This window comes from Schistocerca piceifrons, chromosome 1 (assembly GCF_021461385.2).
Source record: "Schistocerca piceifrons isolate TAMUIC-IGC-003096 chromosome 1, iqSchPice1.1, whole genome shotgun sequence".
NCBI classification, from domain to species: Eukaryota; Metazoa; Arthropoda; class Insecta; order Orthoptera; family Acrididae; genus Schistocerca; species Schistocerca piceifrons.
The window spans coordinates 1,164,505,223-1,164,528,533 of NC_060138.1; the positions used below are offsets into that span (position 1 = coordinate 1,164,505,223).

At 40.0% G+C, this 23,311-nt stretch overlaps 1 protein-coding gene across 4 annotated transcripts in view; it reads left to right on the forward strand.

The window, feature by feature from the left end:
* LOC124781209 (scoloptoxin SSD14) overlaps window positions 1-23,311 on the forward strand; it is a 534,282-nt gene that overhangs the window by 353,117 nt on the left and 157,854 nt on the right. Inside the window, exon 1 of one of the 4 annotated variants that reach the window (XM_047253840.1) lies at window positions 16,501-16,622. The exons of the other annotated variants lie outside the window; for them this stretch is intronic. Within the exon in view, the coding sequence (XP_047109796.1) occupies window positions 16,516-16,622 (107 nt within the window). The 5' untranslated portion in view covers window positions 16,501-16,515. Of the gene's footprint in view, window positions 1-16,500; window positions 16,623-23,311 lie in introns of those variants that run through there. 4 annotated transcript variants of the gene reach the window in all.

Below are 23,311 nucleotides of genomic sequence, written 5' to 3' on the forward strand. Positions count from 1 at the left end.
ATTTCATGTGTTTCTGCAAATACAACATTGCAGTCCGTAAGTCATGGAACCTACACTCTACTACACTAGAGAAATTATCTTTATAGACACTACAATAGTGACGAGGTACGAAATTTAACACACACTGAATTTAGCAAATAATCGTACACTTTTTGTGTTAAACGTTTCTGTAATTACTCAGTGTTCCCTTTTTTAATTTGACCCCTATTCAAACTATAGTTTTATCCAACGTACATAATTTGCATCTTTAGCTACTAAACTGTCAAAGCTTTCTGAAACACTGTTGTTCGTAGTTCCCATGTGCGAGAAATTCTTTTGCACACAGGGCTGATAGATTTACTTGCATCACGGTCCATGGAAAAACAATTTAGCACTGTAACTAATTTCTACACATTCCCTGTTTAAAATCCGAAAATAAATCTCACATCTGCTCAATGCTGCATTGTTTGTTGTAAATAAAGTGACCCCTGTGCACAAAATAGTTTTATTCTACGAGCTGATATAAATTTTGATTCTTTTCCCAAAATTACATGGCTGTTTAATATTGACAATTGAAACTTCATACACTTTCATGAACGCAACAGTAGCTATAAAGCACAATATTTCAGAGCTTCATCTATTTTGAAAACTTTGCCTAATCCATAATAGATTTTGCTTTAGGACTGGAACGCTTTGGTTGAACTTCCTTGTGTTTTTTTGATTTAATAATCTTATAGTGTTAAGTCTGTGCGACAATGACTTTGTATCTTCAATGGCTTGTGGTCCACCCCCCCCCTCCCCCCGCCTCTCCCCTATGGACTACATCAGATGTCTTACTCTAAAAAACTTCCATTTACGTGCTCCATAGTTTCCAGTCAATTTATTGAGCCATGGAAATGATTATAAAACGCATCTTGTATTTTTGAGACATCCATGTTCACTTTTAATCAGTACTGCGTTAATGCTGTCAATATGTATGAGACATTATGCGAGCGTCGATAAAAATGTATTGGTTCGATTTTGTCAGTGTTCCAATTCTGGAAACGTTCAACAAGCATTAGGTCTTCAAAATGTATTACCATTGGCGCTGATAACCACTAAATCTTCGGGCAGTTCTTTCTTTTCCTATTCTATTGCTGGACACAGCGAACGTGGATCGCATTCTTTAGGTTTTCTGTAGCATTCACCATAAATCACCTCACACAAAAGCTGGGTGGTTTCGTTGAAAACGTTGGCGATGTATTCCCAGTCTCTAATTACCTTTACCGTTAGACTTCAATATTGCTAACCAGACAATGCAATTCTTTCGTCTTATCCTCGTATACGAAATTGATTTTAATTCCATTTCATTCTCTTATTTCCTTTTTTAATGTAAATTTTGTGTGTTCTAGCAGTTCACCCAGTACTGCACAATAAAAAAATGTACACTGTCCCTCATCTCTCTCCTCGTCCTTAACGCTTATGTCGGAACAACATGACAGAAACACACGTACCCATCATAGTAAAATCCTCTCTGTTCCACTGCATCGCTCAGTCACCTTCTCCAAGTCCTTTACAGTAGCGGGAACCCGACTCTGGAATAGCCTCCCTCGTTACGTTAGAGAACTTAAAAACATGTTTGGCTTCAAAAAACAGTTAATGACGTATCTACTTAAGCAACAGTAATGCCTTCCTCTGTACATGAATGCACTTCACCTCATCACTTCCCTCTTTCCCCCTCCTTAAATCTCCCTTCCCCAAAACTCGCTGTACTAGTAAACATCTACTTTACACACCAAGATATTAATGTACATCTGCACAAATCTTCATTACTATTGCCAATTTTTCTAATGTTTATCATTATTTGATTTTTTACTATTACTATCATTACTTTTATCATAATTTGTATGTGTAGCACCTGTTGTAAAAATACTGCCAGTACTTACTAGGTCTTAGTCATTACTCTTTATTCATATTGTGACTAGAGTAATCAAATTTTCTTATTTAAACTATTGTCATGATGTAACTCTGATGTGTGAAATGCTGCATGTGTGAAACACTGGTCCGATGTAAGAGAGGGCCTGATGGCCCTAATCTGATCAGGTTAAATAAATAAATAAAATAAATAAATGAATCCTTTGGATACATAATTCTTGAAATCTCGGGATATGGTGAGTACATAACGACTGCAGTGAAAACTTATTGGCAAATACAACATTGCTCATGAACCTAGTGGAACACTTACTCACACGGAGACGGAAACGTAAAGGTGAAAATTTAAGGTCAAGACTAAAATCTTATAATGCATAAGGGCCAATCCTGGCGCACGGCCCACCATGTACTGGTAGTCCTCTTCTGGAGGTTGTTTCCAGAATGAATAGATCACTCTTCGTATAAGTATTCGCCGTTCTGAAATTTCCCGACTAATCAAAACTAGTTGCTGAAGGGAGTCTTGAACCCTAAGCTTTTGGAGCACCTTAAGAGGTAGACGTCCATCATCACACCTGCATTCCACAATCAGTAAGAAACTATGCCATGGATCCCTCGGGAGAAAAAAGTATCCCAGTTGTCGGAAGAAAGCTGACGTCATACCCGTCTACAAGAACTGTACCGTAAGGAACTCCCAAAACTACAGTCCAACTTCTTTAAGGTCCATCTGTTTTAGAGTAATCTGAACTAAAGTATAATGAGCTATCTCGAACAGAATAGCCTCCATGTCAACCAGCATGGATTCCGAAAAACTTAGGTCACACGAAACCTAACTTGGGGGTTATCCAATCTTGCAAGCCGTGGTAAAAGGCAGTCAGGGAGAGGCGGTATTTCTTCGCTTCCGAAAAGAATTAAACTCAGTACCACATCGATGATAGTTTAGGAAAGTACAGTCATATAGGATATCAAAAGAAATTTGTGACTGGATCGAGACTTTGTTGGAAGTGAGGACGCAGCCTATAACCTTGGAATGGAGAGCCGTCGACCGATGTATTGGGGCGCCGCAGACGATATCAGTAGTAGCACCAGACATGTCATAGATCATTATCATCAGCGTTCTACGCAAAGGAAGGTTTTCATATAGTAACTCTGTGCTCTACTGCGTCATCCTCTTTCTGTCCGCGTAATTTCAGCTTCCCTTTACGTCGTCCGTCATCTTGAATCACCTCCTCCCTCTCAATCTCCTCCATCAAACAGTTCCTTCCAAAGATTCTGATACCAAGCATTCCTATCTCAACGTATGTGTCATCCATTTCTTCTTGCTTTCTCTTATAATCTGTAGCTGTATTCTCCTCCCCATTTATTCCAATACTCTTTCCTTACTCACTCTTTCCGTTTAGACACGGGGAGCTGACAGTTGACGCCTCCTGCAGTTTTATAGGGCATTTGTTCGATCACGTTTACGTTATGGCAGCGTGGTCTACGGATCAGCCTGTCCTTCCTACATCAAGATGTTAGATGCTGTCCACCATGAGGGCATTCGGATATCGACTGGAGCCTTTCGAACCAGCCTTGTTCAGGGTCAGTGTGTAGAGGCTCGTGAACCACCACTCTGGATTCGGTAACGTATCCTTTTGGCGCGACCGGCGCTGAAAATCTCAGCGTCACCTCAGTCATTGACATTTAGTTCAGTGGTCCAACTCATCTTCGAACGGTTGGTAAGGAATCGGCCCCATACGTGCTGAAGACTGTCTCAAGGATCTGGATCTATCGGGCATCTAAGTTCAGAGCCAGGGATGGAACGCATTTTCGCCTTGGCGTCGTCAGAGGCCCAAAGTGATTTTAAGCTTGACACAGTACTAGAAAACTTGTACTCCAGATAATGTTTTTACAATTTTGATTTCGACCATTTTAAGTATGTACCGCAGTTTCGTTGTTGTTTACACAGATGGACTCGGCTACAGAATGTCCTAAATTCTGCTGTTTTCCCTGATAGGGGTTTTAAAGTGTGTCTTCCGGAACAATCTACAAACTGCGATGCGGAATTTTATGGCACTGGAGAGGGTTCACGGACATCACCGTACAAGGTTTCTTGTCTGTTAAGACTCGCTTAGTGCGCTGCAGGCACTTCACCAAATGTATCCAGTAGACCAGATGATTCAGTTCATCCATGACGCCTTACAGCGGTTCCAAAACCGTGTCAAGATTATCGTCTTTTGCTGGGTACCTGGCGGCCACAAATACAGGGCAACAACATGGCCGACGAAGATGTCTGTATGGTACTGTCCATCAATGTCCCATCGTGTTGCACGCCACCATCTCATTTTCTGACAGATGCATCATGCATAAGTGGGAAACTGAATGGTTGCAGATGACAGAAAACAAACTGCGGTCGCTCAAATCGACCACAAAGGCACGGCGGACCTCATGTCAGCCTCACTGTTGGAAGGAGGTTCTGCTTACCAGACTGCGCTTCGGACTTAGCCCTTTCGCACATGGCTTCCTCCTCCAGCGGGAGGATCCACCACTCTGAAGTTTGTGGCGTGCCACTGTCAGTTCAACATATTGCAGCAACGTCCTGTATACTGATATTAGGGCAACCCTCAGTCCCAATAGAAATCGGCCCACCTCCTCGCAGATACTGATTCCGGTGTTAAAATTTTGTGAACTGTCAGGACTCATCCCTAAATTGGTGGGGAAAGGAGGCAGACTTTAATATGTTAGAAACTGCTCCGCATGTGGGGACAGCCTTCATTCCCACCCATAAGATTAGCATGCTGGCTTTTCGTCAGGGCGCTGATGACCATGATATCGCAGCGCCTCTCACCTCAAATCAGCATCAGCTTCTTCTTCTTCTCCTTCTTCTTCTTTCTGTTCGGCTTATCTTCTTAATTATACTCCACATCCGCATCTGAAATCCGTCTAGCCTTTTCTATTTCTGCTCGATAGAGTTCCGTACTGCAGACAAAACGCTTGCAAAACATTTTCGTCAGACGCTTATCTAGTTTGCCACATACTAATCTCCTCTTTCCATTGAATGCTTCCTTCGCTATATCATTGTTTTGACCTCCTGACGACATCTCGTCTTCAGTGGTCGTACTTCCAAAATTCTTCAATGCTCTTACTTAGCTAATAATAGCTTGTTCTGGTGACAGAACAAACTATTATTAGCCAAGTAAGAGCATTCCTGTGCTGATTAGCACACTATTCGTTTTGTTGTATTTGTTCTCATCGTATATTCCGCACAAGCTTTTGGTCTATTATTTACAGTTCGTTCACTTTCTGCCCCCTAATACCATGTCATCAGCAAATACAATACACGCTATTCTCTTCTTAAAAACACATACTCCTCTTTTTCCATCTAAGCCTTTCACAATAATCTCTTCCAGGTATACGTTGAACAACAAAGAGCAGAGGTAACAACCTTTTCTAACTCCCCTTCCAAAGCTGCTTTCCTCTGATATTTCATTTCCAATCATTATCCTTACTTTCTGTTATAAGTATAGATTCTGCACCTGTCATCTCTTAACAATCTACTCCTCCCCTCTTCGGAATACCCATCACCTTGTCCCATTGAACTTGGTCGAAAGATTTTTTCCAAATCAATAAAACCAGCATAAATTTCTCTACCTTTCTCAATACGTCTTTCCCCTATGATTCTTAACATTCCAATAGCATCTCTTATTCCTTTTCTCGCTACAAATGCGAACTGTTTCTCCGCAATACGCTTCCGGCCATCTTGATTTTGGTTTTCCGTTGTTTCCCTAAATAGTTTCAGGCAAATGCCGGGATGATTCCTTTGAAAGGGCACGGCCGGCTTCCTTCCCTAATCCGAAGGGACCGATCACCTCGCTGTTTGGTCCCCTCCCCCCAAATCAATCAATCAACCATCCAACAAAGCTGTGCACTTTACAAAACGCGGGAACTTAATATCCTAGGACTAAAATATCAAGGAGACTGTAGAATGTCAGCTTGTACAAACACCTGGGTGTAAAAATTTGTGGGCTGTTGAAATGGAACGATAACATAGGCTGATTCATAGGTAGAACAGGTGGCAGACTTGCGTTCATTGACAGGATACTGAGAAAATGCAGTCGGTCTACAAAGGAGACTGCTTACAAAGCAGTTGTGTATTCCATCTCAGAATATTTCTCAAGCGTGCGAGAACCATGCCAATATGCAGTAACAGATAATGCTGAACGTATACAAGAGAAGGGTGGCACGAATGGTCACAGGTTTGTTTGACTCTTGGGAGAGCGCCACGGAAATAGTGAAAAACTCGAATTGGCTGTAGCTTGAAGATAAACGTAAACTATTCCGCGAAAAACATAAAGTTTAAAGAATCAGTATTGAGTGAAGAACATAAGATAGCCCCCTACGTTTCCCTCCCCTATGGACATGAAGACAATATTAGACTACTTACGGCTCGTACCCTCGCCTTAGATTTGATCATAGAAACTGATAAATCTTCTGTTTACTGCACGCGGCTGGCACGTATAAACACACTGCGAAATGATCGTGTGTTGTGTATATGCAGTGGAGAAGCACATTCAAAACGCAGAGGTGGTCTTATTACAGACGTTGTAGTGGCGCTTCAAATATGGAAACGTGTTTTATAATATGGGGTGAGATAAAAGGTTTTTCCTATTTAGGCGCGCAGACGGAGACCACTCTCTTTCTTCAAAGCGAATTAGAACAGTCTGCACTGACAAATGTAGACGAAGTCAAAATCAGGCAATATACAAGTCAAGTCCATTGTAACCTCTGATGTTAATTTGTTCGTTGACAAGGGAATTAAAGAACTATTGTTGGTAAAGCACAAAAAATTAGCACAATACTGTTCGCTGATGATGCAGCTGTGGGAGATGAAAGGAATATAAATTGAGTTTTGTGCTAAAGGGAACGAAAGATATGCTGCCTCTAGGTTAAGATGCACGCATAAAGAAGAATGTGTCATAAGAGGACACGCCATAGGACTAAATGTTGAGTTGGGAAAAGGGTAGCTTAAAAGGTACACGCAAGGCAAGGCACAGCACAGAAGCCAGGACAAGGGCAAAGGTCTTATTCCGTCTCCCTTACTCCTCCTCTCACTTTTTTACTACTGGAGTTAATTTTATTCGGCTTGTGGTTTTATTTATTTAGCTATGATTATATACGTGTAGCAGCAAGTAAGTTTGTACATGGTAACTAGTAACTTTGCTTTACAATATTAAAGTTTGGATTTGCAATGTTCAGACTGATATAAAACTGAAACTGAGAGCTGATGGCAGTACACAAAATTATTTGTAACAAGTTGCTATGGTTTTGATTCAGTGTTATTACACTGCCTTTACTTTGTAATTCTTTCTTCATAAAAGCAAGTAACTTTGAGTAACTTTGAGTAATGTTGAGTAAATATTTCACTTTGGCTGTATGAGTCACACTAGCACACATATGTTAAGTTCAGACATGGAGTGGGAGAGGGAATAAACACTTTTATCATAAATGTGGCACACCGTGGATCAAATTATTGCTTTTCCACATCTGCTCTGGATAATTATCTAGGAAATATTCACTTGCTACTGTAACATAATAAAGAAAGAAAGAAAGAAAGAAAACTGTATCTGAACTCACTACCTTGCATCGTATTCAGAAAAGTCAGTAATGAAATTCAAATGATCGTCACAGCACTGAATGTTGCTTACGTTATGCAGTGGATTCTTGAATACTGTTAATCAGAACAGGCGCGCGGCTAGCCCGCGTCCTCTTAATCTCAGGGAAATAATGTAAAATATTGCTTTAGTTTCACAGAGCAGACCTTGCCACAAAATGTGAAAATGATAGTCATAACACAGTTATTCGTCATATTTTTGTGTTCGCATAGAACATGTCGCACAGTACCTTCCAAATCAAACTGAGAGATGCACTGAGTTATATAATATAGTCTGCCGGCACTGCTGGAAGCTGTAAGAAAATGTTAAATATTATGTTACCTCGCTTTACCGGCGAGACGACTGCGATGCCTGAAATATTTTTATTAATTTTGCCGCGGTTGCGGCCTTTGCCCTCGCAGATTGGTACAGCGGCTTCCGCTAAATTAAATGCTGAAAATGTCTACATTATTTACGGGACGAATGACTGGCAACTTTACAAATTATTTTAAAAACATGTTTGCTCAAACTTTATATTCAAACAAAAATGCATTAATTTTACACACCTTTTTACGACGACTCGCCTAATGGCGGATCTCAAGCGTCATGAAAAAAAGACTCACGGCCAGCATATACATTTGCTTAACACGCAAGCGTTACTCCTAACGAAACCCAAAGAGAACAGAGCAATTATTACAATGATTTTTACTATTTATACATGTACTGAATTGTCCTTTTTATCTGAGGCACAGATCATAATCACTAATTCATTTAGCACGAATACGATTGCCAAAGACAATAATATCTCATGGATTCAAAGTTAAAAATGCATAAAACGTCAAATAATTATGAATGTTCTACATACACACACAATATATTCGTGAAATGTTTCCACAGACTTGCTTTATTGCTTCACTTGGTCATGTTTATTCGTGTTTAAATTATTTCTCTTTCGCCGTGTGCGTGGCACTATATCGATACATGGTAACTGGTCTTACACACACGGAAAAAATCCTGTCACACGCTTTTTATGACAATTGGCCAGGAGACGCTACAATCTTTCATGAGAATAAACAGGCGCTATTGTCCAAGAATGCAAAAAAGTGCCTCGTTTTGAATATAATCGTAAAAATATTCGCGAAACGCACTACAATCGGCGTAAAGCAGCAGAAAGTTCTTGGCAAGCATGCAGACGTAATTGGTTGATTCTGAACGCAACACATCTGGCCGCAAACCATTTCTCACGTTAAGGTTTCCGAGGATAGGATGACGACTTGTCTAATGGGAACTGTTTATAATATACCGCACTCAAATTTTATTATTGTGTTTCATTATTATAAGGAGGTGAGAGATTAAATTAATTATGTTTCGTATTCGTATTGGAAAAATCAGTCCAGCGTTTAGGGAACTATGACACTAACAGTATTAAAAATAATTTCTCAGTAGAGATCATGCAGTTTTTCTGGAACTACTAGTCAGCCATTCTGAAGAAATTATGACGAAATATTTTTGATGGTAGTGTAATGCCCTTTTTGCGCCACGTTAAAGATCTTTGACAAAGAAATTTCACCGACTGTTCATCATATTTCTTTGACCAAGATTGATAACGTAATACTGGACGTATAACTTCTTCCCGCGCTTCATACGAGAATTGAAGGGGAATACAACTGTGTGGTACAATGCCAAACAAGCCTCTTCCATTAACAGTTGCTCGCAGACGTCACGGACACAGTTTAAAACGTGCCAGGAATTGTCTTCATCATCTACACATGGCAGCAGAGTCACTGTAAAAACTTTAGTTACCCACAAAAGGCAACTAGTAATGAACAGAAACGGTCGAGGATCGCATGTTTCACTCCTGTTGACTGAATTACGCGTTGAAGAAATAATGGTGAGGGGAAATGCACGGAAAACTAAAAATATGAAAAAGTGAAGCTAATATTTGATCTCCTCTGACTAGCAAAACTGCTGACTTTATGGAAGGAGGGTAAAAGATGAACTGTGGTCGGAAAGCTATTATCCACTCCACCAGCAATCTAAAGGCAAATTACCACGACTTCACTGAAGATTTTAATTGTAAAAAAAAAAAGCTGAACTACGATAGACCTTCCAGACGCACAATCCCCAACGTAAGCAAAGTACCAGTCAGAGTGTAGCACCTGCGGAAAAAATCTAAATTAATTAGGAAAGTTTAATTCAGTGAAAGAATTTCCTTACAGCCATTTACCTGAGAAAATTTAGTTACTTCTTGGAAATAATAGTTTGACGCATTGTTCGGGTGGAAAGGGACAAAACGCCGCCATGTGGTGTTACTCGCACATCTGAACAAATAAGGGACAATCTGAAAAAGTACTTATAGAAGCAACACAGTTACAGATCAACAAACTGTCATCTACAGGGGCGTTACGTAAGCTGCTCAAATGGTACAGAAAAAGAACACTTTCGAATCAGAGAGCAACGTTCACAGCGAAACGCTGGGATGTTCTGAAATATCACATAAGCAATCACGAAAAAATTGTTTGTGCACATACAGGTGTGTAAACAAATTCCTTGGTATGCAATAAAAAGGTTTTGAGCTTTATACGAGTATATTTTCCCTCCATTCAGATGGATGGTTTATCATGGAGCGACATGCCCTCATTCCGGCAAAGGTGTGTACACTGGTGCAAGGATTTTGTGCTACAATCTTTCAGTGCATAGTTAACCAGTAATAATTTCTGCCGGTCCCAGGATTCGAACTGGCAACCCCTATGCCACCGCCCAAGCCTGCGTTAGGCCGGTATTACACTATCAAATTTCTTTGTCAAAGATTTGATCAAAGATGTGATCCAATATTCTGTCCAATATATTTGACAAAGATCTTTGACGTAGGCCGGTATTACACTATCAAATTTCTTTGTCAAAGATTTGATCAAAGATGTGATCCAATATTCCGTCCAATATACTTGACAAAGATCTTTGACGTAGCGTTAGAGGGGGTATTACACTGTCATCAAATTTTTCGTCAAAGTTCAAGATGGCTGACAACAACTTGTTATTAACCGCAGCAGTTCTACGTACTCCAATTGCATTGTGTGCACATGCGGAAAAGAAGTGGGGGAAAAAATGGAACCATACATACGAGGTTGACAGCCTTAAAAGTCCTGGGATTACAACTTGATAATAAATTCAGTTGGGAGGAGCACACCACAGAACTGCAGAAACGCCTTAACAAATCTGTATTTGCAATTCGAGTGTTAGCAGACATAGGCAACATAAAAATGAAAAAGCTTGCATACTTTCATTCCATAATGTCGTATGGGATAATATTTTGGGGTAAATCTTGAAGTCAAACAAGTTTTCACGGTCCAAAAGCGTGTAATACGTATTATTTGTGGAGTAAATTCACGGACCTCCTGCAGAAACCTCTTCAAAGAACTGGGTACTTCAGATTCTTGCATTGGTACTGGGGGAAAATAAGAAAGAAAATGAAACTGTTGGCGGGCCAGAAGTACAGTGAGACTGTCGTTTGGACGTACGAGATTTGCAGGTTAGCTTTTTTTGTTTTGTATTTCATGCCTAGATACTTCCGTAGAGATATTGTTGCATGTGGATCATTATATGTAATGATTATTACAATACATGCAACGATATGTTTGTACAGTTATCGAGGCATGAGAAACAAACAAAAAAAAACTATAACTCTCGTAGGCCCAAATGACAAGAGTCTCACTATACTTCCGGCTCGCAGGTTAACTACTGCCTCTCAGTATATTTACTTCTTAATAAAATTTGTCGTAATTAATATATCTCTTTTTCTAACAAACAACTCAGTTCATACATACAATACCAGGAACAAAAATGATCTGCACAAGGACTTGAAAACACTTACTTTAGTTCAAAAAGGGGTCCACTACTCAGGAACACTCATCTTCAATAATTTGCCAGGAAACAAAAAATTTAGTTAGAAATAAAGATCAGTTTAAAAGGAGCCTGAAAGACTTACTACTGGCCAACTCCTTCTACGCCCTTGGCGAAATTTTTAATAGAAACAAATGATGTATTTATTCATACCACTAGTATTTTTATTTCAACTTAAAAAAAATCGACATGTTCCACATCCAAGAGGATCTCCTCAGCACGGATCTATGGAACGAAAAACTAATCTAATCAGGGTGAAGCCGTGGGTTTTACGACGACATGATAAAAGCATTCAACAAAACTTGTTATGTGAGCTTACAGTGGAAGACGTAAAGTCGTACTTCAATTACTTAAGAATGGATGTGCATACATTTCTGTATGTGCTCAATGAAGTGTATCCTCATATCACAAAGCACAATTTTCACTTATGAATTGCTACATCTTCAGAAGACAGGCTCACTGTAACACTCCGATTCCTTGCTACAGGAGAGGGTTATGTTATGTTAGGTTAGGTTAGGTTAGGTTAGGTCTCCAATCTTCTTATTCTATTTTTGTATTCAGGGTGCCTCACGTTGTAAAGCGCCTCATAAGCTTCAGACATCTGTATTAATTCTGTAGTTGTCGGCACACACCAATTGTATTTACCGGCAATGGTTATAAAAACACTACAGACGACAGAACGCTGCAGCGATACTAGCGCTCCGCGTGGTAACATATCGCATTGCAGTGAACAGAAGACAAGCGATTTCTTTGATCAAATATACGGCCTCGGCCTAGATTTGATCAAATATTGGACGACATTTGTCAAAGATCCCTATTACACTATCAAAAATCTTTGACAAAGATATTGGACAAAGATATTGGACAAAGAAATTTGATAGTGTAATACCGGCCGTAGCCCTACAAGGGGTATTACACTGTCATCAAATTTTTCGTCAAAGTTCAAGATGGCTGACAACAACTTGTAACCGCAGCAGTTCTACGTACTACAATTGCATTGTGTGCACATGCGGAAAAGTGGGGGGAGAAAATGGAACCATACATACGAGGCTGACAGTCTTAAAAGTCCTGGGATTACAACTTGATAATAAATTCAGTTGGGAGGAGCACACCACAGAACTGCAGAAACGCCTTAACAAATCTGTATTTGCAATTCGAGTGTTAGCAGACATAGGCAACATAAAAATGAAAAAGCTTGCATACTTTCATTCCATAATGTCATATGGGATGATATTTTGGGGTAAATCTTGAAGTCAAACAAAAGTTTTCATGGTCCAAAAGCGTGTAATACGTATTATTTGTGGAGTAAATTCACGGACCTCCTGCAGAAACCTCTTCAAAGAACCGGGTACTTCAGATTCTTGCATTGGTACTGGGGGAAAATAAGAAAGAAAATTAAACTGTTGGCGGGCCAGAAGTACAGTGAGACTGTCGTTTGGACGTACGAGATTTGCAGGTTAGCTTTTTTGTTTTGTATTTCATGCCTAGATACTTCCGTAGAGATATTGTTGCATGTGGATCATTATATGTAATGATTATTACAATACATGCAACGATATATTTGTACAGTTATCTAGGCATGAGAAACAAACAAAAAAAAACTATAACTCTCGTAGGCCCAAATGACAGTCTCACTATACTTCCGGCTCGCAGGTTAACTACTGCCTCTCAGTATATTTACTTCTTAATAAAATTTGTCGTAAATAATATATCTCTTATTCCAACAAACAACTCAGTTCATACATACAATACCAGGAACAAAAATGATCTGCACAAGGACTTAAAAACACTTACTTTAGTTCAAAAAGGGGTCCACTACTCAGGAACACTCATCTTCAATAATTTGCCAGGAAACATAAAAAATTTAGTTAGAAATAAAGATCAGTTTAAAAGGAGCCTGAAAGACTTACTACTGGCCAACTCCTTTTACTCCATTGGCGAAATTTTTAATAGAAACAAACGATGTATTTATTCATACTATTAGTATTTTTATTCCAGCTTAAAAAAAATCGGCAGTTCCACATCCACGAGGATCTCCTCAGCACGGATCTATGGAACGAAAAACTAATCTAATCTGGGTGAAGCCGTGGGTTTTACGACGACACGATAAAAGCATTCAACAAAACTTGTTACGTGGGCTTACAGTGGAAGACGTCAAGTCGTACATCAATTACTTAAGAATGGATGAGCATACATTTCTGTATGTGCTCAATGAAGTGTATCCTCATATCACAAAGCACAATTTTCACTTAAGAACTGCTACATCTTCAGAAGACAGGCTCACTATAACACTCCGATTCCTTGCTACAGGAGAGGGTTATGTTAGGTTAGGTCAGGTTAGGTCTCCAATCTTCTTAATCTATTTTTTATTCAGGGTGCCTCACGTTGTAAAGCGCCTCATAAGCTTCAGACATCTCTATTAATTCTGTAGTTGTCGGCTCACACCAACTGTATTTACCGGCAATGGTTATAAAAGCACTACATACGACAGAACGCTGCAGCGATGCTAGCGCTCCGCGTGGTAACATATCGCATTGCAGTGAACAGAAGACAAGCGATTTCTTTGATCAAATATACGGCCTCGGCCTAGATTTGATCAAATATTGGACGACATTTGTCAAAGATCCCTATTACACTATCAAATATCTTTGACAAAGATATTGGACAAAGAAATTTGATAGTGTAATACCGGCCTTAGGCCGGTATTACACTATCAAATTTCTTTGTCCAATATCTTTGTCCAATATCTTTGTCAAAGATTTTTGATAGTGTAATAGGGATCTTTGACAAATGTCGTCCAATATTTGATCAAATCTAGGCCGAGGCCGTATATTTGATCAAAGAAATCGCTTGTCTTCTGTTCACTGCAATGCGAAATGTTACCACGCGGAGCGCTAGCATCGCTGCAGCGTTCTGTCGTCTGTAGTGTTTTTATAACCATTGCCGGTAAATACAATTGGTGTGTGCCGACAACTACAGAATTAATAGAGATGTCTGAAGCTTATGAGGCGCTTTACAACGTGAGGCACCCTGAATACAAAAATACATTAAGAAGATTGGAGACCTAACCTAACATAACCCTCTCCTGTAGCAAGGAATCGGAGTGTTATAGTGAGCCTGTCTTCTGAAGATATAGCAGTTCTTAAGTGAAAATTGTGCTTTGTGATATGAGGATACACTTCATTGAGCACATACAGAAATGTATGCTCATCCATTCTTAAGTAATTGATGTACGACTTGACGTCTTCCACTGTAAGCTCACGTAACAAGTTTTGTTGAATGCTTTTATCGTGTCGTCGTAAAACCCACGGCTTCACCCAGATTAGATTAGTTTTTCGTTCCATAGATCCGTGCTGAGGAGATCCTCGTGGATGTGGAACATGTCGATTTTTTTAAAGCTGAAATAAAAATACTAATAGTATGAATAAATACAATACATCATTTGTTTCTATTAAAAATTTCGCCAATGGAGTAGAAGGAGTTGGCCAGTAGTAAGTCTTTCAGGCTCCTTTTAAACTGATCTTTATTTCTAACTAAATTTTTTGTGTTTCCTGGGAAATTATTGAAGATGAGTGTTCCTGAGTAGTGGACCCCTTTTTGAACTAAAGTAAGTGTTTTTAAGTCCTTGTGCAGATCATTTTTGTTCCTGGTATTGTATGTATGAACTGAGTTGTTTGTTGGAAAAAGAGATATATTATTTACGACAAATTTTATTAAGAAGTAAATATACTGAGAGGCAGTAGTTAACCTGCGAGCAGGAAGTATAGTGAGACTCTGTCATTTGGGCCTACGAGAGTTATAGTTTTTTTTGTTTGTTTCTCATGCCTAGATAACTGTACAAACATATCGTTGCATGTATTGTAATAATCATTACATATAATGATCCACATGCAACAATATCTCTACGGAAGTATCTAGGCATGAAATACAAAACAAAAAAAGCTAACCTGCAAATCTCGTACGTCCAAACGACAGTCTCACTGTACTTCTGGCCCGCCAACAATTTCATTTTCTTTCTTATTTTCCCCCAGTACCAATGCAAGAATCTGAAGTACCCAGTTCTTTGAAGAGGTTTCTGCAGGAGGTCCGTGAATTTACTCCACAAATAATACGTATTACACGCTTTTGGACCTTGAAAACTTTTGTTTGACTTCAAGATTTACCCCAAAATATTATCCCATATGACATTATGGAATGAAAGTATGCAAGCTTTTTCATTTTTATGTTGCCTATGTCTGCTAACACTCGAATTGCAAGTACAGATTTGTTAAGGCGTTTCTGCAGTTCTGTGGTGTGCTCCTCCCAACTGAATTTATTATCAAGTTGTAATCTCAGGACTTTTAAGACTGTCAACCTCGTGTGTATGGTTCCATTTTTTCCCCCCACTTCTTTTCCGCATGTGCACACAATGCAGTTGGAGTACGTAGAACTACTGCGGTTAATAACAAGTTGTTGTCAGCCATCTTGAACTTTGACGAAAAATTTGATGACAGTGTAATACCCCTTCTAGCGCTACGTCAAAGATCTTTGTCCAATATATTGGACGGAATATTGGATCACATCTTTGATCAAATATTGGACAAAGAAATTTGATAGTGTAATACCGGCCTTAGCGATCAAGGACGTGTAGAGCCCCACGAAAACATTCTAGTAGTTTCAATCTTCTTTAACAGATGGCGTAGGTGTTCCTGGTGCGCAAAGCGTGCTGTAGCGGCAGCGGTCTGTAGCTGAGTTTAACCGACAGATGGCAGTGGCGTTTCCAAATTCTGACGCCAGTACTGTAACAGATTTAGCAAAATAAAAAAGCTTGCTGGCGTGCAAAACAAGAGGAAAGCCTAGAGCTGAACAAAACCACAAGAATTTTACTCCTGCGAAGGGACGTACCATTCACATGGCAAATTACAGAGGAAAGGTACTCTGCTACGTCAGAGTGCTTTGTTTACCTACACACAATTTCGCACGCATACATTCGACGGAAACCAGAACCAGTACTGTAGTTTACTATCGTCTGAGCCAGAATAATCACGCGGAGAAACCTGCTGGTTAAATGGTTTCCACGTCCGTCAGTCACAGCAAAACAAGAAACATTATTCGAACCATGGGAAGCCGCGTAAACATACATTACGAAAGGCTAAATACTGATGATCGCCGAGCACCTTCTGCTTCACGTAAACTCCCGAAGCTAATTCCGTTACCGGAATGCAGGTAAGAGCGTATGTTCTGGACAGTGGCACACCGTTCACGTAAAGCATTACGTTGTTTGCTGAACCAAAATTAGTTTTGTACGCAAATGTATTTATTTTGAACCTCATACAAACTTCACAGCGTCCTATTTCCTTCATTCCTTTCACTCTTCAGCGTCGCCGATAGTATGTGTGTAGTGTGTACGCACGCGCGCAGTTTATTCTTCTCACCCAGAGTGAGCCTCTGCGGTCAGCGATCCGCCTTGTTCTCAAAGCGTCACCTCGAACATTCGAGGTGACGGGTAGAAAACTGCATCATCTGGCCACTCCGGCCGTCTTTTCGAAGGTAGCCGACTCGACCCACACCTTGATGAGTGCTTTGGATAGCTGCACGATTAAGCAGAGGCCCTTTCAAGGTACACACAAGGAATTACTGAGAAGTTTTTCTTGCGTTAGAAGCGTTTCTGAGAACAGATACGCTCTCAAGCAGCTTAATGGACTCAGACGTTCGTTTTCAAATACTGCTTTTCTCAAATATTTTATTGAAAAACTTTCAATGTTAAAAATTGTCGTCGTAGCTACGAGCTACATATTAATATGTAGGAAGTGCACACCGAATGACAGACCCCAATGTTTTGTTCTTGTCAGGCCCTTGTCTCAATGTTAAAAATTCATGTCAAGCCTGAAATCGTAGCGGATGTACCACTCTTAAGATGTGACCCAACAAACAAAACGTATAAGGGAAAAATAAAGTATCGGTGAAAGTTAAATTTTTAGTCAAATTGGCGGCAATGTAACATCACACTTAGATTTTTAGCACATGATACTTAACATTTTTTTGCAAACGAGGATCAGTATACTTCGTCTATCTTTTGGAGCTTTGACGTTAATATGTCAAGACTTAGAACCATCAGTAGATAAATAGGGAACAAAGCCTCAATGTTAAATGTCATGAAACCCAAATTACAGATCGGCTGATAGAGGTGGTTGCAGCTGGTGAGCAGGTTGGTAAGAAAATGCAGTGTAAAGTTAGATAAGAAAATTCAACACACAATGTCGATCCCACAAACAATGCCCTAATTTGTTGGATAAACGACATCATACCCAATTTATCCGAATGGAAGCTAGTGATGCCTTTATAGGAAGCTAGATTGTGAGGTCAATAATTCCGAGTTAACAAAAAACTTTTACGTCAACGGAGTGCTGTTTTTAATGTGTCAGATGATAGGTTTTGAGAAGTTCCTGAAATGTGTGTCGTGTAATTCAGTCACGAGCTATAAGTACGAATGTTTGTAAACGTTAGAAAAGGTCTGAGGTAGCAGTTACACAGCAGCGCGGACTCTGTTCTCACTGTCAAGTTTCACATCGACCTTTGCTCTTTTATATCATTCGGTTAAATGTCAACTAGTGGGGACCATTCATGTGTACAGTCGTTTCAGACCACAGTCGTTACAAACCTAGTGCTTACTTTTATTTTGAATTTCACTAGAGCCAACAAACCATAATTTTTCTAGATGTTTACCTGTTTACGTTAGATATCGCTAACATTTTTATAATAAGAAAAATACTCTTATCGATCAAGGCAAAAACAGTTTCGTAACAACGATAATTCGGGGAACTTGGAGACATTTCTCTCTTGATAAGCAACACAGCATAAGTTCACAGCAGTCGCTTAAGATACTGCTACTTTCCCGAGACCGAGCGAGGTGGCGCAGTGGTTAGCACGCTGGACTCGCATTCGGCAGGACGACGGTTCAATCCCGTCTCCGGCCATCCTGATTTAGGTTTTCCGTGATTTCCCTAAATCGTTTCAGGCAAATGCCGGGATGGTTCCTTTGAAAGGGCACGGCCGATTTCCTTCCCAATCCTTCCGTAACCCGAACTTGCGCTCCGTCGCTAATGACCTCGTTGTCGACGGGACGTTAAACACTAACCACCACCACTTTCCCGAGACAGTTTTCTTGAGTATCTAATGGTGTTTTTATCGTCTGGACTTAAAACTCTCCTTAAGCCTTCTACGTCGAAAGCTCTGATGTGTTCACTAAAATGAAAATCTAAAGTTGCGCAAAATTCAGCACAGTTGTAAACTGGAAGCATCACGTTTCCCTTTCCAGCATTTGTTTTGCGCTTACGCACAGTGAATGTAGAAAGAAATGTATAAATTACTCGCCGAAGAAGACTTTGTCGAAGGAACTACCAATACGTCTAAAAACTCGAGACGATTTGAGAATAACGCAGAGGCAGTATTTTGGCTTCGAACTTCGCTGAAAAGAACAAAGAGTTCTTCAGTTTGAAAAGGACGTGCTACTGTCTGTTCAGGCGCGCGCTCGTATAATGTGTGTGTGTGTGTGTGTGTGTGTGTGTGTGTGTTTATCGGATGTTGATGCGCTGTTGGTTTTTGATCAAACCATCATTCTGTGTCGCTCAGTCCGCGTACCACTAGAGTACCCACATAATTCGTTATTGCTGAAGATACCAGACATTGTGTTCCATGTACTCTAGTGATCTTTTCTTGGCTTAATGGAATATTCTGTTCGTTCAACAATTTTTCTGTTTGTTGGTGTTTGAACTTACCATAAAACCAGCGCCATACAAAATGTACCTGATGATTAAAAGAAATTATGTAATACTGCTCCCACTAATAATGGAATGCATATTGATCTACTAACCGTTCTTTTGAATACTAAAGCATCTCTCAGGCATTTATTTAGAGAATACTGTTTTACCCTATTTTTATACGTAAAAATGCTTGGTATTCCCCATATTATGATAAGAGACAAAGAAACAAAAGCACGCAATCAGATTTCGTTTACTTTACACGTTACACATGGGTTAACACTTACAATGCTTCATTAATTTGAGCAGTTGGATAAGATGACATCTGTTGACAGCAAATGTTCCCGAACTTTTAGATTCAGCGGATGTAGAGATAGGAATTATGACATTGTTGACCTCATAAAATTGAAATTAAGATGCTGTTTAGTGTTTAATTTGTGTGACACGAAAAGTGTAAACTGTGTGAGCAGCCAACATCACGTTTACCTATTGAGAGGCCAATGTGAAAGATCTGTGGCACAAATTGAGAAACAGTGTACTGCATGCACAGGTTGAGTTCGTGCTGCGGAAGATAGTAAGGAATAGGAAGGACATGGCATGGTTAAATGACTACACCAGAAATTTACATCGAAAACAGCTGCACGTCAACTAAACCGAATCCTTTCCGAATCAAATTCCCTCGACATCGGCTGATTTATACTATATTCCATTACCCTTATTTTACTTCTGTTAATTTTCGTTACAACCTTTTAAGAGGCTATCCACTCCATTCAACTAACTTTCCATATCCTTTGCCGTATGACAGAACGAAAATGTCATCGCAACTTCACATTATTTATATTTCTCCTCTCTGGACTTTTAATTCCCACACCAAATTTTTCTTTGGTTTCCTTTACTGCTTGTTCTATGTACAGACTGAATAACGTCGGGGATGGGCTACAACTCCGTCTCATTCCCTTCTCAAACACTGCTTCCCTTTCGTGCCCCTCTACTCGTACAACTGTTCTCTGATCTCTGTGGAAGTTCTAGATAACCTTACCCTACCTGCTATCTTCAGAATTTCAGAGAGATTATCCCAGTCAACATTGATGAACGATTACAGTAAATCTACAAATCTTATAAAGATAAGTCGTAGGATCAGTATTACTTCCAAATTTCTCCCGAACACAAGTGGGATCTTCCCCCAGTATTCAGCTTCTACCAGTCACTCTATTCTTCTGTGGAGAAATCGTGTTAGTATTTTACAAGTATCACTACTTACACTGATGGTCAGGAATACATTTACCGCCGGCCGGAGTGGCCGAGCGGTTCTAGGCGCTACAGTCTGGAACCACGCGGCCGCTACGGTCGCAGGTTCGAATCCTGCATCGGGCATGGATGTGTGTGATGTCCTTAGGTTAGTTAGGTTTAAGTAGTTCTGAGTTCTAGGGGACTGATGACCTCAGAAGTTCCATAGTGCTCAGAGCCATTTGAACCATTTTTTTTTTAGACATGTGTATTCCCTTTTGCCTACTTCATTTCCTGCATATTTATATTTTATCATTTCCTTATACTGAATAACTCGTGTTATCGGTTAAATATCGCGAGTGGATCTCAGTGAGGAGCATAAAAATATGCTGCTTCAGATGACTGGAACATGACAGATTATAACGGGACACTGAATTAGTGGAGGTGGAGAGACATAAAGGTTGCCATTTCGTTTAGTTCTCCTCTCATGAACTGAATTGCTGGCAAATTACACATACTGGTAATCCTTCAGTATACAATTTTGCATCTATAAACTGGAATAAATGCGACTATTGGATTTTGCGGCAATGGCAGCTAATGAAATCTCTAGCTTGCAAACCAGCTTATAATTACAATGGCACACGTAGTGTCGATGACATTTGTTGACAAACTAAACATACTATTCCGTCCCCTTCGATTTACTGGTAAGATGCATACTAAACTGAATTTAATGAACCAAATATTAGGGTTTCTTTCCGTTTGATTTACCATTCAGTAGTAATGGTGTTTAAATCCTTGCCCGGCCATCTAGTTTTTGGTTTTCCGTTATGTCCTTAAATTAAGACCAATAACGGGGTGATTTCCTCGAAACTGCCAATTTACTGCCCCCTTCCTTCCTTTGTTGCGTCTCTTCGTCGACAAAACCTTAAAGAATAGTTTCAATTCTTTTCGTTCAAGTCAGGTTTATTCTGTTTGAAAATGGGGCTTATATATATCTTTATGCTTTCTGTTAATCTCTATGCGAGCGATGCATAGAGGACTGTATACGTAAATTTGGCTCTGAAACTCGATGGTATGGATTTTTTGGGACGTTGGGATTAGATATCTGAGACCATGTTTCTCGCTGTCTACCAATTAAAGTTCTTAGCTATTCCCTGTACTGCCACAGAACAAATAAGCTTTCTGCTGCCCGTTTTTCTTGCACGCACGATATGTCCAGGACTGTTAGGGATCCTGTACTTCAGCAGTATTGTCGTTTAAGCCGTAAAAATGTTTCGTGGACAATCTCTCTCGAGCAGAATCGGCAGTTTACTAGTACGGTATCAAGAAATCGAAGTCCACCTTTTATTTGGTACAGGTAATGTAACTGAACGAAAGTGATCGTTCCACTATATTCTCACGCACTGTTGTTTCTACGACAAGACTAATTCAGGAGGAATAATTCATAGTGTACCTTAGAATATTTTACTTTTCTCGGAGAGCAGAATTCGTTTCTCGATACGAAGAGCTGGTTGCCAGTCTAGACTGATTCCTAATCAAGAGGTAGAGAGATACTGCAACATTTTTTTATTTAATGAAACTTCCACCTATACAAGAAATGCATATGTGAAAAGTTTGAAATTTCTATTGATACCACCTGGTGAAGCATTAATACGTCTGAACTATAAAGACCATATCACAGTTCTCTGGGGCACACCCCGAATTACTTGGCCCCTACTCCCCATTCGGGATAACATGCTGAGTTTTTGGTGTCAAGAAGTTTGCAGTGCAGACGCAAACCTACTTCAATATCCCTCCGTTGGTATTTTCATTAGTAGAGACTCTGTACAGAAGCTTCAGACTCTTCGCCGTCACAGGAAGAAAACTAAATAATCAAGGATTGAAACCATTCGTGGTTTCAACCAAACTTGGTACACACATCCCTTACTGCCAGGCAAAATAGCTTTGGGATAAGAACCACCTACCTATCACATTTGAGATATGACACCATAAGCGTGAAGCGTTTAGTGAATTCGAAAGTAAACTTCTATGTACCGACTTGACAGAAAATCCTAGGAAGTTCTGGTCTTACGTTAAGTCAGTAAGTGGCTCGAAACAGCATATCCAGACACTCCGGGATGATGATGGCATTGAAACAGAGGATGACACGCGTAAAGCTGAAATACTAAACACCTTTTTCCAAAGCTGTTTCACAGAGGAAGACCGCACTGCAGTTCCTTCTCTAAATCCTCGCACAAACGAAAAAATGGCTGACATCGAAATAAGTGTCCAAGGAATAGAAAAGCAACTGGAATCACTCAATAGAGGAAAGTCCACTGGACCTGACGGGATACCAATTCGATTCTACACAGAGTACGCGAAAGAACTTGCCCCCCTTCTAACAGCCGTGTACCGCAAGTCTCTAGAGGAACGGAAGGTTCCAAATGATTGGAAAAGAGCACAGATAGTCCCAGTCTTCAAGAAGGGTCGTCGAGCAGATGCGCAAAACTATAGACCTATATCTCTTACGTCGATCTCTTGTAGAATTTTAGAACATGTTTTTTGCTCGCGTATCATGTCATTTCTGGAAACCCAGAATCTACTATGTAGGAATCAACATGGATTCCGGAAACAGCGATCGTGTGAGACCCAACTCGCCTTATTTGTTCATGAGACCCAGAAAATATTAGATACAGGCTCCCAGGTAGATGCTATTTTTCTTGACTTCCGGAAGGCGTTCGATACAGTTCCGCACTGTCGCCTGATAAACAAAGTAAGAGCCTACGGAATATCAGACCAGCTGTGTGGCTGGATTGAAGAGTTTTTAGCAAACAGAACACAGCATGTTGTTATCAATGGAGAGATGTCTACAGACGTTAAAGTAACCTCTGGCGTGCCACAGGGGAGTGTTATGGGACCATTGCTTTTCACAATATATATAAATGACTT